The sequence below is a fragment of the Penaeus chinensis genome, chromosome 41 (genome assembly GCF_019202785.1).
Source record: "Penaeus chinensis breed Huanghai No. 1 chromosome 41, ASM1920278v2, whole genome shotgun sequence".
Classification (NCBI taxonomy): Eukaryota; Metazoa; Arthropoda; class Malacostraca; order Decapoda; family Penaeidae; genus Penaeus; species Penaeus chinensis.
Genome location: NC_061859.1, coordinates 7687398 through 7702397, shown reverse-complemented (window position 1 = coordinate 7702397; position 15000 = coordinate 7687398). Strand labels below are relative to the sequence as shown.

Sequence of the window (15000 nt, the reverse complement as noted above, 5' to 3'; positions counted from 1 at the left end):
ACCGACATCATTGGTAGAGTCCTTGGATGTTGGCCCCTAGATCACTCCCTTACTGTCCTTTCAACGATTCTTAGTCCTGTAAGCAGCAGAGAGGATTTCCTCCACCACCTCAAGCAAAGTGCCTTACCCTCTGGGGATCCAGGTGATGAAAATACTGGAGATGAAAGGGCCTCTGATACTGTGTGGGTAGTTGTTGATAGCTCTGGGGAAGAGGAGGAAGATCCCACACAACTGTGGGCCATGTTCACCGAGAATGATGTTGTTCAGGTATCCTGTGTTAAATTCAGTCTCAGTCTGGACTTCCTTTGATAATAGTGTGCTTATATATAATCTTAGTGTTTGTTTCTTGAACCATTCACTTAACTTTTTATTCCACTTCCTCCAACAGTTATTGAACCAAGTACCATTTAAGGATATCTTCCAACATATGTTAATGATTGAGGATGTGGATGGTTCTCTCCAATACGATGTGTCTCGCACTAGTCATCATGGCCTCATGAAGCTCTTTGCCTGTGCTACAGTTCTTATAAACTTGTTTTGCAAGGGCCTTTCTACTTACTCAATGGTGGGTGGACTGCTCTTCTGACATACTTTGAAACACAATTTCTTGCTTAAAGAGCTTTTGGAATAATTGAGTGAGCTCTGTAATTTTCAGTGATTTTCTTTATTTTGATAGTATTGATAAACAACTTTTTGATTTATTTTCTCAAAGATGAGGTACCGAGGGGCTACAAAACGCATCTGTAGATTACTTCGGCACACAGTAGAGTATGTAACTGACCACTGGCAGAATTTCCTTCTGTTGTATCAGTCATCACCTCAACAAATATCTGACATAAATCAGGCTTCTACACACTGGACATCATTACAGGTAGCCTCTATTTTTTGTTTATCAAGTAATATTTCTTGTTATATATTTAGGATATAAAAACAATTACTTATATATATTTTTTTTTTTTTTACTTTTACCCTGTTTGTCTCACAGGTAGAATATGATCAGTTATTTGAAAAGGCTGTTCACAGCATCATTAGTAGTCCAAGATCTGGTGCATGGCAGTTCCTTGCTGTCATTCCATACAGAAGTGTGTCTCTTTTGAGGTAAGTCAGTTGTTATACAGTGCTCTTTATCTTATTTATTTATGCAGTATTTAAGAATGGATTTAGTATTTTTGTATATTACATTGTAAAAGATAAAAGGCGCATTTTCAGAAAGGAAATTTAGTAAATTTAGTATAATTGGTGGTTTGTTACAACAGATTATGGAAGATTGTCTACCAAATTCACGTTGGCTGGAGTGAAGAATCTGTTCAGAACAGCGAGAAACTCAGTGCTGAAAACGCTTCATACAGTGACTGGGCAGATCTTGTATCTCACTCAGATACACGTGGTCAGTTTCATGACCGTCTTATGAAGATTGAAGAAAATGAAGCCTTGTACCTCCTCACAGCATTGGCTAACATGGCAGTCGAGCGTGAATCAACAGAGAGTCATTTTGTTGAAGTAAGAAAAGTAGTTAAACTATATTTATCTTTTTCTGTTTTGTCTTGTATTATTTTTTCTATTAGTCAATTCATATATATGTTCACTTCAATATAAGTAAATACATAAAAGTTATTTCTATTTCCAATTTGCTTTCCAATAATTTTAATGTGCCATGTTCTTGTGTGCTAGGTTATTGTGAACAACATTTTTGAAGCAACATTTGTCAATGAAGGGACAAGAGAAGCCCTGAGTAGGATCGGTAGAGACCTGCTGTCAACTGTGGCTTCAAATCATCCTATTTCTGTCTCATACCTGCTAACTACCACTCAGGTAAGTTTGTTTACGAGTGAATGGTATTACATGGTAATTATGCTACATCAAATTGAAAGCATAAGGAAGCAATATTTGCATAACTTTTCTTATACAGGAGAAAATATCTAGTGTGGGAAACATGGCTCTCTACCTCTTCCGTGCTCTTCCACTGGAACTGTGGGAACCTTCCCCAGATGACATTACTTGTGTGTCACATTGGCTGCTCTTCACACCTGTTGCCAGTGTAGAAAACCAGCTGGCTAGAATCGTCCTGAGTAAGCTCAACTGGGGCGAAAATACTTTCGGAATGCAGCTTTTTCTGCCTCTTGAGTTACACCGTAGGGTTAGTTAGATTTTGGTTGTTCTGCTTGTTCTGTCTTGTTCTTTATCTAAGTGAAACAACCCTGTTTTTATAATGCTGTTTTGTTTGATGCCAATGTTGGGGTATTGTAATTGGATATATTTGATAAAAGAAACTACTTTATTTGATTTGATACAGGTTGCACTGACAGTATTAGAAGCTCACCTGAAAGTGTCTCGTGAAATGCGACAAGGTAGTCTTTTAACTGAAGGTGTCAAGCAAGTTACATCTGTCATGTATGCACCTTCAGCAGAGCAGGTAATGTCATCTATGATCTTTTGAAATATTCTCTTTATGTTGATCCAGTATAAATTGTCGAAGTTATGTATTTACAATGTAATAAACTGATAGTTAATCTAATCTAATTTACTATACAGGTGTTTTGTGATTGGTCATGGGAAATTCTGACCTGCCTTAGGCTCCATCAGCTTGACCAGCCTGAGCCATGGGTTCATGCTGTCATAGCCTCTCCTGCACTAATGCTGAAAGATATTCCAGACCCTACTAATTCTGCAATTGCTCAAGGGTGCGTATCTGGGTGAGGTGACTCATAGTATGATATTTTTACATATCAATAATATACAAATATCAGGCCATCTATTGAGTATGCTCAAGGGTGGAAGTGATCAGAATGTCTGGATGTTCATGTTTTTAAGCAACGTTTAATTCATGTTTGAAATATCCAGTGAACAAAGAAATGCAGAGGACAGAATTGTATTTGATAGGTACAAAATTATACATTTCCTAAGCAAGGTCTGTTTTATCTTTATTAATTGGACTAAGATTCTTGAATAATAGAATAAGAATTTTAAAATAAAAGGTAAATCAATAATAGTGATACTAGCAAAGTGCCTTTCTGGGGGCCTTTCAGATATGACACTAAGTAAGAATTATTATAAATAAAGGAGAAGGGCAAGTGTACAAGGCAGGTGTCATGTCAAAACTGATATGCCCAATCTCAAATTACTATAGACCTTACCAGCTTCTTAATTAGTGTTTCTGGAGGCTTATGAATTGGTCTGGTACCTCTACTAGAATGGGAGAGGTACTTTCTGTCTTTCTTTTCTTTTTTTTCTTTTTCTTTTTTTTCTGTATGTGTTATATTAGGATATTTTAGTTAGAGATGCTTTGATTATCTTTTAAGAATTCAGTTTGTCTTATTGTTCATTGTTGCCTTTAATTCTTATTGCTTCAGCAGCAGAGTAGTCATCGCCAGAGATAATCCTAAAGATATTTGATTTAGAAGTCTTTACTAAACACTCCTTATATCAGTCTATCAAATCAGAAATGACAGTTTTTTTGTTTTTTTTTCTTCTCTTTTTTTTTAATATAAAAACCTGATCTTGCTCCTTCCAACAGTTCATCTTTAAATGCAGTTAAAAGGGGTCTGATGGATAAGCAACCACTTGCCTTGTTCTCTGCTCTGCTTTTGACGTCTTGGGGACACTCTATTCCTGAGGTTTGTTCTTTATTTACCGGTACATAACAGTTCATGAAGCAAAAAAGAATTACCCCCCCCCCCCCCCTCCAGCCTTTGTAACTTTTAATGAGAGCTCATATTGATATTAACAACACAGTAGATTTATTGATAATTTTATATAACCACATTATTTGTTTCAGTTTTGTGAACACGGAATTGATTGCATCCATGAGCTGGTAATGCAAGGCATGTATGAAGCAGCCATTGCATCCATGGCCCACATCATGCCCTTGTTCTTCAACCAGCCAGAGGACATCACAACACATTCCAAGTGAGTGAGTGAGATCATATGGCAGAATTAACAGGTTGTAAGAAACTGTACCTTTTAAAAGTTTTTGCTATTTTGTTATGTGATGTAGATTTAGATTTATAGATATGTTGAGTTTGTGTTTATGCTTGGCTTCTGCATATTTACCTGTATGTTGCCAAATAACTCTTGGTACATATCAAGAATTTCAGTGTTAATTCCTGCTGTGATAAAGTGTACTGATATGAACATATCCTTTACCCCTAGGATGATGATTGCCATTCAGAAATGTTTAACAGCAGATCAGACATATATGACGCTAGCCAAAAGTCTCGTCACATCTGCTTTTCCTGGAAAGATTCTGAGTCTGTTTGCTGCTATGATTGTTCATCACATTAAGAACTACTCAAGGTTTGTTTCTGAAAGTCAATATCCAGTTTTCATATTCAAATATGTCAGTTAATAGCCACAGATATTTTCACCTGAAATTACTCTTTATCAGATTATTTGCTTTACAAATGTCATAATATCACACAGCATGTTTGAAGAAAAAAACACTAATCGTTTGTAATGTTAAAACTGCTTATCTCTCCTTATCCTCAGGTATTGTCTGTCTTCAGGCATGCTAGCCGTCAGATTCTGGCAACAGATGCTGGTGGGAGTACCAGATTGGGTGCATGACAGCAATGTGCTCTTTCTTTTGGATACCATCTGTCAACATGCCTTTGTCCAACCTCAGTGTTGGCAGGAAGCAATCTCTGGTTTTTCTGAGATAATGAAGGTGTGCTTGTTTCTTCTTCTCTTTTCTTTTTCTTTTCTTTTTTTCTGTTTCTGAAAGTTTGCTTCTTGTCCTAAAGTTTTAAAGTTGTTGTTTTCTCTTTTTTTTATTAGTTTAGCTGTGTCTTCTTTTTTGCATAACTAATGTTTTTTTTCTCGCAGAACTCGGATTATCAACATAATGGAGGTAGTGGCCTTAGTGGTCTGCTGTCTTGGTTGACATCAGGAACAACAGCTCCAAATTCATTATTAGTGCGATCTTCAGCACCGCAATTCCCTTGGTTCACTATTGCTGTACTTTCTTTGGAGACTCAGGGAGAATTGGCTTCAGGACTTTGGAAGAACCTGTTGCTTGAACTTTATGCTGATCCTCAGACTTCCCTTGAAGTAGCCCTCAAGGTGATGGTTGATTACTGTTTTTTTTTTTTTTTTTTTTTTTTTTTTTTTTTTTTTTTTTTTTTTTTTTCTGTATTGTTTTAGATTTGAAGTAAAATGTAAATAAACTGATGACATTTGTGTAGAAATTTACCTAAAAATGTTATAAGATGCACCTTAGGCAGCACCACTTAGTATCTTTTTGCTGATTTCCTAAGCAGAAAAATATATACATCAGGGTGTTCAAGAATGATTAATCATAAAATTTAATTTTCTTGATTCATATCTTTATGATTACATACATACATGATTTGTATTATGACTAGTAATATATAATTCTTATGTTATAACATTCAGAAAATCAGCAAGGAATTAGGACTGGGTCAAGTGTCATCCAGTCTGCTTAGCATTTACCGTTGGGGTCAGCAAGTGGTGGACCTCCCTGCAGACCATCCAGCTCTCCCTATCACCATGCAGATGTATTTCATGCTTCATCTTGCCCGAGTGCCACCACAGCCAAGGTATTTATATATTCAAGCTGCACTTCCTGTTACATTTTTCAAAGTATGTAATTCTTTAAATTGTTGAACTGTTTGTAAGGTATCCGAAATATGATTGATCTTTAGTGTTGTATTTTAATATTCATGATACATAATGATTCCCATGAACTTTTGAGTATATATATTTTTATTTTTTAAGACTGATATTCTGACATATCCCTACTATACCCCAACTCCAACTTAGACAGTACGAGTGCAGCAGTGTGATCAACCGTTTCTACCAAGGCTTTGTTAATCAGTCCTTCCTCAACAAAATCAAAAAGAAAGTTACTGCTGCTCTGGAGCACCATGAGGCTGTGATGGCCAAGGAGAGTGATGAGGATGAGAAAGATGCATCACACAACGTACAGGTATTATGTAATTTTAGTATTTTGTGAAGTGGTTCATTTTGACAATTTCCTTTGTGTGTCATAAGTGATTTCAAGAGTTGTATGTCTTGGTGATACCAGGTGTAAGCCTCTCTGGCAAAAAAGAAAAATCAGTCTATCCCTACATAATTTCATGTTATGAGACAAGTCCCTCTCCAAAAATTAATTAGTGGAGTACTTGAAGAAGCATGTTAACTTCAGTAGAAGGAGTGGCATTAGAAATATACAAGTTTGAAGGTGACAGTACAGAGTAATAAAAGGAATGTGGATGAATCAGTTCATAGGCTTGAATATATCAGAACTCTGTAGACAGTAGCATCATAACAATAATGAATTGTGTTACAAAGTGCTGCAAACAATGCTTTATTTGAGGTGTGATAGATACTGATATACATATGTTCTGGTGCATAAGATTTTGTTCTTGGAATCCTAGCAATACAAATTTGCTTTAGTGAAAGGTGATTTCTTTTCTTCTTCTTCTTCTTCTTCTTCATTTGTGGGAACAGCCAAGATTGATTGTTTGCTGTTTTTTATCTAGAGTAAAAAGAAATATGTATAAACCCTTAAAAGAGAATTTAAGGGAGATCAGGATCTGGAATACTGAACCAAGACTATGTTGTCCAGATTTCAGAAAGAGTGAAACTTCTACGTGCAATGCAGTCATGGCTGGAGGAGAGTCGACTGTATGATTCTGGTGTTTATCTTCCTGCTCTTCCACCCAACCTTCTTCCTAAGAAATTAATGCAGGTGTTCCAGGTGAGCAGCCTCTTTATTTATTTATTATTATTATTATTATTTGTGTGTATGTGTGTGTGTGTGTGTGTGTGTGTGTGTGTGTGTGTGTGTGTGTGTGTGTGTGTGTGTGTGTGTGTCTTTAGTGAGTGAGTGTACAAGCGCATAAGTGAATGGACATCTATTTATCTGATTGTCTTCATATATATGTTTTTGCAAATTACTGATTGTTTTATATCCTGTCTTTGATTTAGTTTTAGAAGATCTTACTTTTTCAACATTTCCATTATTGCATGATGTTTGACAATACCAGAAAATTTGGAATAAGGCAATACATCAGTACAAAAGGCATCACAAATATTTTCCCTGTAAAGGCTAACTGGGAGCCGTGGCCGGAAGCTGTTGATGTGGATGCAACAGAAGAGGCAGGAAGACAACTCCTCAGGTTAGTTTTTTCACCATCTTCACATTAAGTTTTACATGTGTGTAATTCATTTTTCTAGTTTAAATTGGTAGTTAAAAGTATATAATGTGAACCACTTATCCAAAACATTGTAAAGGGAAGCAAAATTTTTTGGGGCCAGTGTGGTTCTGTAGTAATACACCAGCTGAGGACCACCTGCCAGATTAAAGCATGATTAATATATAATTTTGATATACTCATTCCATTGAAAATCGTCATTATCAAAATATACCACAGAGTCTGGGACCAGTATCGCAAAAAGGCCAGTTTTAGCAGCACTGTGGGTCTATCACCTTCTGCTTCTCCAAACCGACAAGGCAGACAAAGCAATTCCGACCAGAGAACAGCTCCCCGTAAAACTCCTACTGAAACAATCCTCAAACGACTGACCACATACGAGCCTCCACAACCACCACCTCCTATTCCACCCATGAGTCCTCTCCATCTTCCACACATCCATGACAGCACTCTCACTGACCAGGATGCTCTTCTCTACCTGGTGCAGAGGTATACAGGTGAGTGAAAGAGTGAAAGTGTATGTGATTGTCTTTAGAAGATCAGTACCCAAACAGTGGGTATTAAGAAAATATTGTTACATTTTTAACCCAGTGCTGACAGGCATGACGTGTACATACGTGCTATGCCCACTGTGAGTACATGTTTGATTGTTTTTACACACAGATGGCTACACTTGTACTAAGTCACCAATGAGCCAATTACGAGTACTGCCTGTCTCGCCCTTCCCCCCCCCCCCCCCCCCCTTTTTTTTTTTTTTTTTTTTTTTTTTTTTTTTTAATATATTTTACGTTATCTTATTTTGCTGTTACTAATGTTTATAACATTATAGTAATTATAATGTTTATAATAAAAATAACACCATCGATATTCATAACACCAGTAAAAAATACTTTTCCCGCCAATTCAAATCACGTAAGGTCACAAGGTCTACGAATTGACTCCTTTGTGGCTAAGCACTAGCAGAGCCATCTATGTACAGAGACATTTCACAAAAACATAGAAAATGAGCACAGAATTTTCCCCATTTTTTATTCATTTTCCCCAGCAGCATTGGGTTAAAATTTATAAAGTACTGAATGCTAATCTTAGATATACCAGATTCAGGATCCCAAGATAAATAGTGTGGATTATATAAAAAGATATACATTAATTTTGTCATTGCTTTTGTCTCCAGGATTGGTAGTTGAACACTCCCAGACTGTGAATCTTTGGTGCAGTGAGTTGTGTGCTCTTGACTGTGTTTATAGAGAATTGGTCCCACAGCTGTGGTCCAATGCACACACCAAAACAATTCTCACTGCTACCTGCACACCACCAAAAGTTGGCAGAAAGCAACCAGAATGTAGTGGGCATGCAAGTATTGTTATGGAGGTGAGTTTTTTTTTTTTTTGAATTGTTATTTATTTATCATTTTATCTAATGTTAGAAAACTAGAATTTTACATATGAATTAACCCATTATACCTTAGGTGTTTTGGTGCTGGTGAGGTCTGAATCTGGGGGTCTCACTTTGCAGCCTGACACTGACACCTGGGGCATTTGTATAGTCTGCGAACTAGTACAGAACTCTTCATTTCTCTTTTCATTATCTTGCTTTCTTACATTGGTATATTAGAACCATTATTGTGGTTTACTTTCCTATAATTTTCCCTTTTAGGAGATTTATCCCAACCATATTATCAGTTTTATCAAGGGTGTCAAGGGCTGATGGTCCCACATTATCTTTTTTCTGTTTTGTGCAATAAAGACAATATAGTGTTATTGGAGGAAGAAATAGTTTTCTCAAATTATGCTATTTTAGTGTGTGTGTGTGTGTGTGTGTGTGTGTCTTTATATATATATATATATATATATATATATATATATATATATATATATATATATATATATATATATATATATATATATATATATATATGTATGTATATATATATATATATATATATATATATATATATATATATAAACACATATACATATATACAATCATCCATGATTGTATATATGTATATGTGTTTATATATATATATATATATATATATATATATATATATATATATATATATATAAACACATATACATATATACAATCATGGATGATGGGCAGAAGAGATCAGGTCGATTTCATGCCCACAAAAATTTCTACTTTTACACATAGCCAACCAGTGTTATATCCTAGTGCCCTCTAATATTGCTCTTTCTTTTATTCTAGACTGATTTATATGTAGGATAATTCTGGTAGAATACAGACTTTGACAATCTAGTTGACAGCTGGGTCTACATTAGTTATGATTATAGTTATATCAGATGATTTAAATATTGATAAAATTGTTTAGAATTATTGTTATATAAAGAAGCAGTACAATAATTTATCCTCATACATATTTGTTTGTAGTTTTCGGAAGCCCGTTTAAACGAGGGCATCAAAGTACGCATTGGCCAGAACCGTGAACAACATCATGTAGTACTTCAGAGGTGCCAGAAACCTCCACCATTACAGTTGTGTCAAGCTGCAGTAAGCCTAGAAGCTATCATTACGTAAGTGATATGTAAGAATTTGTTCAGAGTGTAACTCTCGTATCATGAAAATGTTATGTTAGGCAGAAAGCTTTATATTCCCAGTAGCATTTCCACGCAAATATGAATATATATAGAAAAATATATTGCATCATTTTGCTTGTCAGTGAAAAATTAATTGAGAAGATATTTACATTTTTATTACTAGCTCAACTGTTATCAGCTATTATTACATTTGGCTCTGATAGTTAAAGTCTGACACTTAAATACTTCATGTTAATGTTTGTATCTGAATACGCAAGCCTGAACATTGATTTTTTCCAGTGTCCTGGTCAATGAGTTCCGCAGGACAGACAAGAATACTAATAAGCAGAAGTGGCAGTTTCTACTAGCCAATGGGAGACAGCTTTTCTATCACATAGTTCAGTTAACATCAGATGACACCAGCTTCTACCCACCTGCCAAACAGCTCATTTCCTCATGTGCAGGCATTCTAGGCCAGGTAAGGAAACTATTGCCACAATGGGATATGAAGAAATGGTAATAGGATTTTTTGCACTGAGAGTGTTACTTGTTATAATTCCTTATATCATTTCTATGAAAACAGGACTTAGTTGATTATTAATGTGTGCAGCCTAATGAACTACATATCATGCTGTCTTCTGATAGTCCTTTGACCTTTTAGGAATTTGTCCGAGGACATGCAGACTGCCAGGAGAGTCTTGTTGCTCAAGTGTTAGAATGGGGAGGAAAACTAGGGGGTCTCCTTGCTCCACACTTCACCCCATCTGTTACTCCAAAACATGTCTTTTTGATGTTGTACTCGACTCTCAGCCCATACGCTCCTTCAGCTCCTGACCACACCTTTATGCTCTTGTCAAAGGTAATCATTTATTACAAGCTCCACTTTGTATTATAAGTAGTCCTATTCTAGGACATAGGGTTAACAAGCTCAATCTTATAATGTAAGAGGTGTGGACTTGCACCTCCTCTATTCATCCAGCATTACATACTATTGAAGAAGGGTAGGTTATTGACAGTCTATTATGTGAGAGGAATCAGTAGGTCAAAACAGTCCACTGATATTGTGAAACTTCAGACAATATCTCTTGCACAGAAGATATGTTAGTTCCAAGATATATTTACCACCGGTCAAGATAAACATGTAATACTTAACAATTTTCACAAATGATTATAATTTAATTGATATGTGTGTAATGTTTAGTTAATCCAAAATCTTAAAAGCAATTCTTTCTTGTCAGTTATTCCACATTAATGCAAGTAATTATTTTGCTTCATTCAGTTCGACATTGAAAGATGGCTAACAGAGTCAAGTCCAAATTCGAGTGACAGGTCAGAACTGATCAACACCATTGCTGCAGCTTTTATGTCTCTCTTACCAGGACCAAATCCAACTCTTCTAATGGTACTTGAGGTGAGCGATTGATTGACTTTTCTTGACAAGATTTGCATTGTAGGATTAAGCTGAATGTTTGAAAATAAATTTTTGAAGGTTTGAAGTTTTTGTGAAAATCTTGGATTATATACTCTTAGTAAATTTACTTTTATAGTTGTTTAAATAAGTTTGTTTTTGTTTCCTGCAAGCTTTATCGAGTCCACCTTAGAAGCCTACTATCATTCAAGTTTCCTGAGCACTACACAGAGGTACTGAATGTTATGTTGCAGATTTCTGCCTCTACACAAGTAAGTACCATTTCTTGTGACAATCATTTGAGTGTGAAAATATTTGTAAGTTATAGGTTGTATGCTCTCTAAAAGTATATACAGCATATTTTTAGTTAAAGATATAATCTGTATGCTTTAAGAATGTTATATAACCTCACTTGATTCTTTCCAACAGGAAGACTGTGGAGGTGTAAGTTCTGGCCTCTGGTATGATCTGATGAATAAAATATCAGTAGGCATCATTACCTTTAGTCCTGAAATGGAACGAAATGCTTTAAATCAAGCCATCAAAGAGTATGCACAACATCAGACAATCCTGTCACAGTCTATGGTGTGTATAGGAACTTTCTACCTTGAGATGATATTTCTAATTTCTTGCTACAGTTATTATAATTTTGGAAAATAAAATAGTTAATTACTATTGAATATGGACTTTGCCAAGCATAAAAAAATGCATATTTTCATCCCTTTGAACATTTTTATACAGGTGGAGGATACCTTAAGAATGCTTTCAAGCTACTTTGTGAAGCAGCGTCTTGAATTTGGCTTATATGGCCTCTATCCCAAGTACCGACTTCATACCCAACCCATTGCCACCTTTTTGGGGATGATTTCACATGCATACATCATCTCTGCCTTTCACATAAAGTATGGAACTCCACAAGAGGAAAGTAAGTCTTTAAAAAAAAATCTTCACTATATTTGTGAAAATAAGTTAATAAAATTGCTATACAGTGCCTTATAAACATTTTGGTCAAGAATAGTTTTATCTTGTTTCTTCATAATCAACATTCTTGAAAATGTCATAACAAAATAGCAAATCATCCTTTATTATTGAGAAAATCTGCTAATTATTCTTTACAACTAGTGGTACGGGAAGTCTGGTCAGGGGTGGATAGCCTCTTTGCTGGATGGGTGACACCACTTGGAGGCCGTGATCGTCAGTCTTTCTCTCCTTGGTTGCGTCATCTCACTCACGACATACGCTTACTACTCCCATGGGCCCCTAGTGATACAACCTCAGCTGATGCCATGGTAGCAATGTTTGCAGCTTCTGTTGGCTTCATGCATGAACTTCTGCCAGGTGAGTTGTATAGGGAAGACAGTCATATTATGTGACAGAAGTTTTCATTTAACCCCTTAGATCTGGAAGCTTCACTACCCACACCTTGTCAGATTATAGGCATTAGGCTTACTTGAGAAGCCATTCTGACAGGGTGCACAAGGACACTCATGTGATGTGGCAAGATACCATGCCTCCACTTTCCAGTGTCACTTTCTCTTTTTCTGCATAAGCATTTTTAGCTTTTATGCAATTTCTCAATGTCTATATTTGTCATTTGATTTGCTTTATCCTGATGGTAATAGACTTTTCCTTGCGCAGACTCCATATCATCTCTCTAGGTAGTCCATAATTCAGTGCAATAATAATAACAATAACATTTTGATATTTGTGTAATTTTCAAAATTTTTCTTAATATTTTTTTTTTTTTTAATACTAGCTACACTGCAAGCCACAGCAGTGCAGTTAATATTTCAATGGCAATAGTGAAAGAGCTCCTTCCTAAACGCTCACTAAATCTGTGCACTCATGGGAAGTCTTTCCCATCATCCCAGCCCTCAGTCAAATTTTCCCATAACAGTATGTTCATGTCATGCACCGGTCAAGCCAGATTTTTTCATCACATGATGGTCACATCATCTGGAATATAGGGGTTAATACTTTGATATCTACATATTTTTTATATCTACTTGATTTTTCATGATATTTCCCACTAACTTCAAAGGTTAGTGTGTAATATAGGCATGTTTCCTTTGTGTTATTTAGATGTCTGTGCTTGTATTTCCATTATGAGTCTGAAAGTGCTTGATACTTTTTTTGTATTTCATATCTAAACTTAATTTAGTAAGCTATAGGAAGAAATAAAGCCTATAAATAATTTTATTCTTTACATCACCAGGAAGCAGTGTGTTGTCCTTGACCCTAGAGTACTATTGTACCATGTTTGCTGCTCAGGAGGTCAAGAGCCATGTTCTGGCGGTCATCCATGCTCACTTCTCTGCCCTTCCGTGGCACCATCTTCACCCGTCCCTCCAAGACACGCTTATTTTCACTAAGGTCATTTGCTAAAGTCATTTTATGTAAATGTTTCATCCCAACTATTGATTTATTTTTCATTTTAACCCTAGTTTCTTATTCCTTTTGTGTTATTACAAATATGTTGATTGATAGATGTTATTGAAAGAGCTGTATTTTTTTTATGAGAATCATCTTTTCTCTTTCATTTGTGATTGCAGGTTGTTGAGCAGTACCTGCCAGAGTGCCATAACTTTATTGGTGGTGTTCTTGTACAAATTAATTGGAATAAGGTAGTCCAGTCAGCAATGTCTCCAACGTCAAGTTCCAGCTCTACTGCAGAAGTCCAAGGGTACATTAGTGCAATTTTTAGTCACTTTATCTCTCATCTCCTTATAAAAATCATTTTATATTTTTATACTTTTTGCATACTTTTTTGTATAATTGAAGGTTGATAGATTGCTATTGTGTCTTTTTGTTTGTTTACAGGCAAGGCCAGGAGGCACCAAGTGCTGTCAAACTCCACACTTGCTTACTTAACCTGCTGGTCAGGATATCCATGGAGCCTAGTGTGAGACAGGTAAGATTAACAGTTTGCAGAGAAATGGATTTAAACTGTATTATAGGAAAGCATATCTCAAATAACTTTATATGATTAAACTTACCATACTGAGATCAGAATTTGTTGGCATTACCTTTTTTTTTTTTTTTTTAATCATTAACACTTCATGAGAAATAATTTTTAAAATACATTGAAAGTGGGTATCTGAACCCAGTCTTATGAAAGGAATTTCCAAATCTTAAAAGTTTTTCTTTAATTATTGTCATGATCATAATGTCCATCCATAATGTTTTTCTTCTTTCATACTGACCACTTACAAATTACAAATTTCTTTTTACCAGTCATCACTCCTGCAAACATTATTGCTAGAAGCAGAATCTTTCTCTTGGTGGCTTGTGGACAGTGAGAGTTTCCAGCGTGTCGTCAACTGGTGGGTCATGAGTTGTGACCCAAGAATTGTTCTTGCTCTTCCTGACCGTAACCCAGTGGATGTTGCTATCATTCAGTGAGTACCTTTTCAAATCACTTGTTGTCTCATTTCAGTCTATGTGGTACAAGGTATCCTTTGATTTCTTATTTCAGCACACTGTTTGGTTGATCAGTGATCATAGGTTAATCATAGTGACACAATTCATTTAGAATTATATTCTGTATTATATCTCATTTTCCCCTCTTCTCAAAGCATAGGAGATCTTCCAGGTAAAAAGATTGGAGGAAGTAAAGAAAGACTAGGAATGTGGGAATAAATAGTATAAAAAAATAATATGTATTGAAAATGCTTGTTCATATTAATTGGCATGCACCATTGACACCCACTGAAAAGTCTGGAAAAGTCTTATGACTGAAAACTATGAAACACTTATATTTTCACTGTCCATTGTTTTAAATCCTGGAGGAAATTTGTGTTTCATGCATTTTCAATGTCTTGAGATTCTTGCAGGACACCATTAAACTGAGATTCTTGTCTAGGAGTACTTATCCTGT

At 35.7% G+C, this 15000-nt stretch overlaps 2 protein-coding genes across 5 annotated transcripts in view; one reads left to right on the top strand and one right to left on the bottom strand.

The window, feature by feature from the left end:
- Positions 1–15000, top strand: part of LOC125047704 (ectopic P granules protein 5 homolog) — a 34595-nt gene that overhangs the window by 6349 nt on the left and 13246 nt on the right. The window contains exons 3-34 of the mRNA XM_047646080.1: positions 1–267; positions 389–565; positions 713–871; positions 986–1098; positions 1257–1500; positions 1672–1812; positions 1910–2137; positions 2294–2413; positions 2533–2681; positions 3515–3614; positions 3776–3906; positions 4150–4293; positions 4486–4663; positions 4822–5058; positions 5392–5555; positions 5779–5944; positions 6587–6718; positions 7069–7139; positions 7395–7672; positions 8350–8546; positions 9570–9712; positions 10016–10193; positions 10377–10574; positions 10995–11126; positions 11297–11395; positions 11553–11708; positions 11865–12048; positions 12246–12461; positions 13339–13496; positions 13676–13806; positions 13944–14034; positions 14358–14521. The exon at positions 1–267 is cut by the window's left edge and continues 18 nt beyond it. Of these exons, the coding sequence (XP_047502036.1) occupies positions 1–267; positions 389–565; positions 713–871; positions 986–1098; positions 1257–1500; positions 1672–1812; positions 1910–2137; positions 2294–2413; positions 2533–2681; positions 3515–3614; positions 3776–3906; positions 4150–4293; positions 4486–4663; positions 4822–5058; positions 5392–5555; positions 5779–5944; positions 6587–6718; positions 7069–7139; positions 7395–7672; positions 8350–8546; positions 9570–9712; positions 10016–10193; positions 10377–10574; positions 10995–11126; positions 11297–11395; positions 11553–11708; positions 11865–12048; positions 12246–12461; positions 13339–13496; positions 13676–13806; positions 13944–14034; positions 14358–14521 (5246 nt within the window). The remainder of the gene's footprint in view (positions 268–388; positions 566–712; positions 872–985; positions 1099–1256; positions 1501–1671; positions 1813–1909; positions 2138–2293; positions 2414–2532; positions 2682–3514; positions 3615–3775; positions 3907–4149; positions 4294–4485; positions 4664–4821; positions 5059–5391; positions 5556–5778; positions 5945–6586; positions 6719–7068; positions 7140–7394; positions 7673–8349; positions 8547–9569; positions 9713–10015; positions 10194–10376; positions 10575–10994; positions 11127–11296; positions 11396–11552; positions 11709–11864; positions 12049–12245; positions 12462–13338; positions 13497–13675; positions 13807–13943; positions 14035–14357; positions 14522–15000) is intronic.
- LOC125047706 overlaps positions 14647–15000 on the bottom strand; it is a 5102-nt gene continuing 4748 nt past the window's right edge. For all 4 annotated transcript variants that reach the window (XM_047646083.1, XM_047646085.1, XM_047646084.1 and 1 more), the window contains one exon: positions 14647–14996. In XM_047646083.1, the coding sequence (XP_047502039.1) occupies positions 14924–14996 (73 nt within the window). In that variant the 3' untranslated portion in view covers positions 14647–14923. The remainder of the gene's footprint in view (positions 14997–15000) is intronic.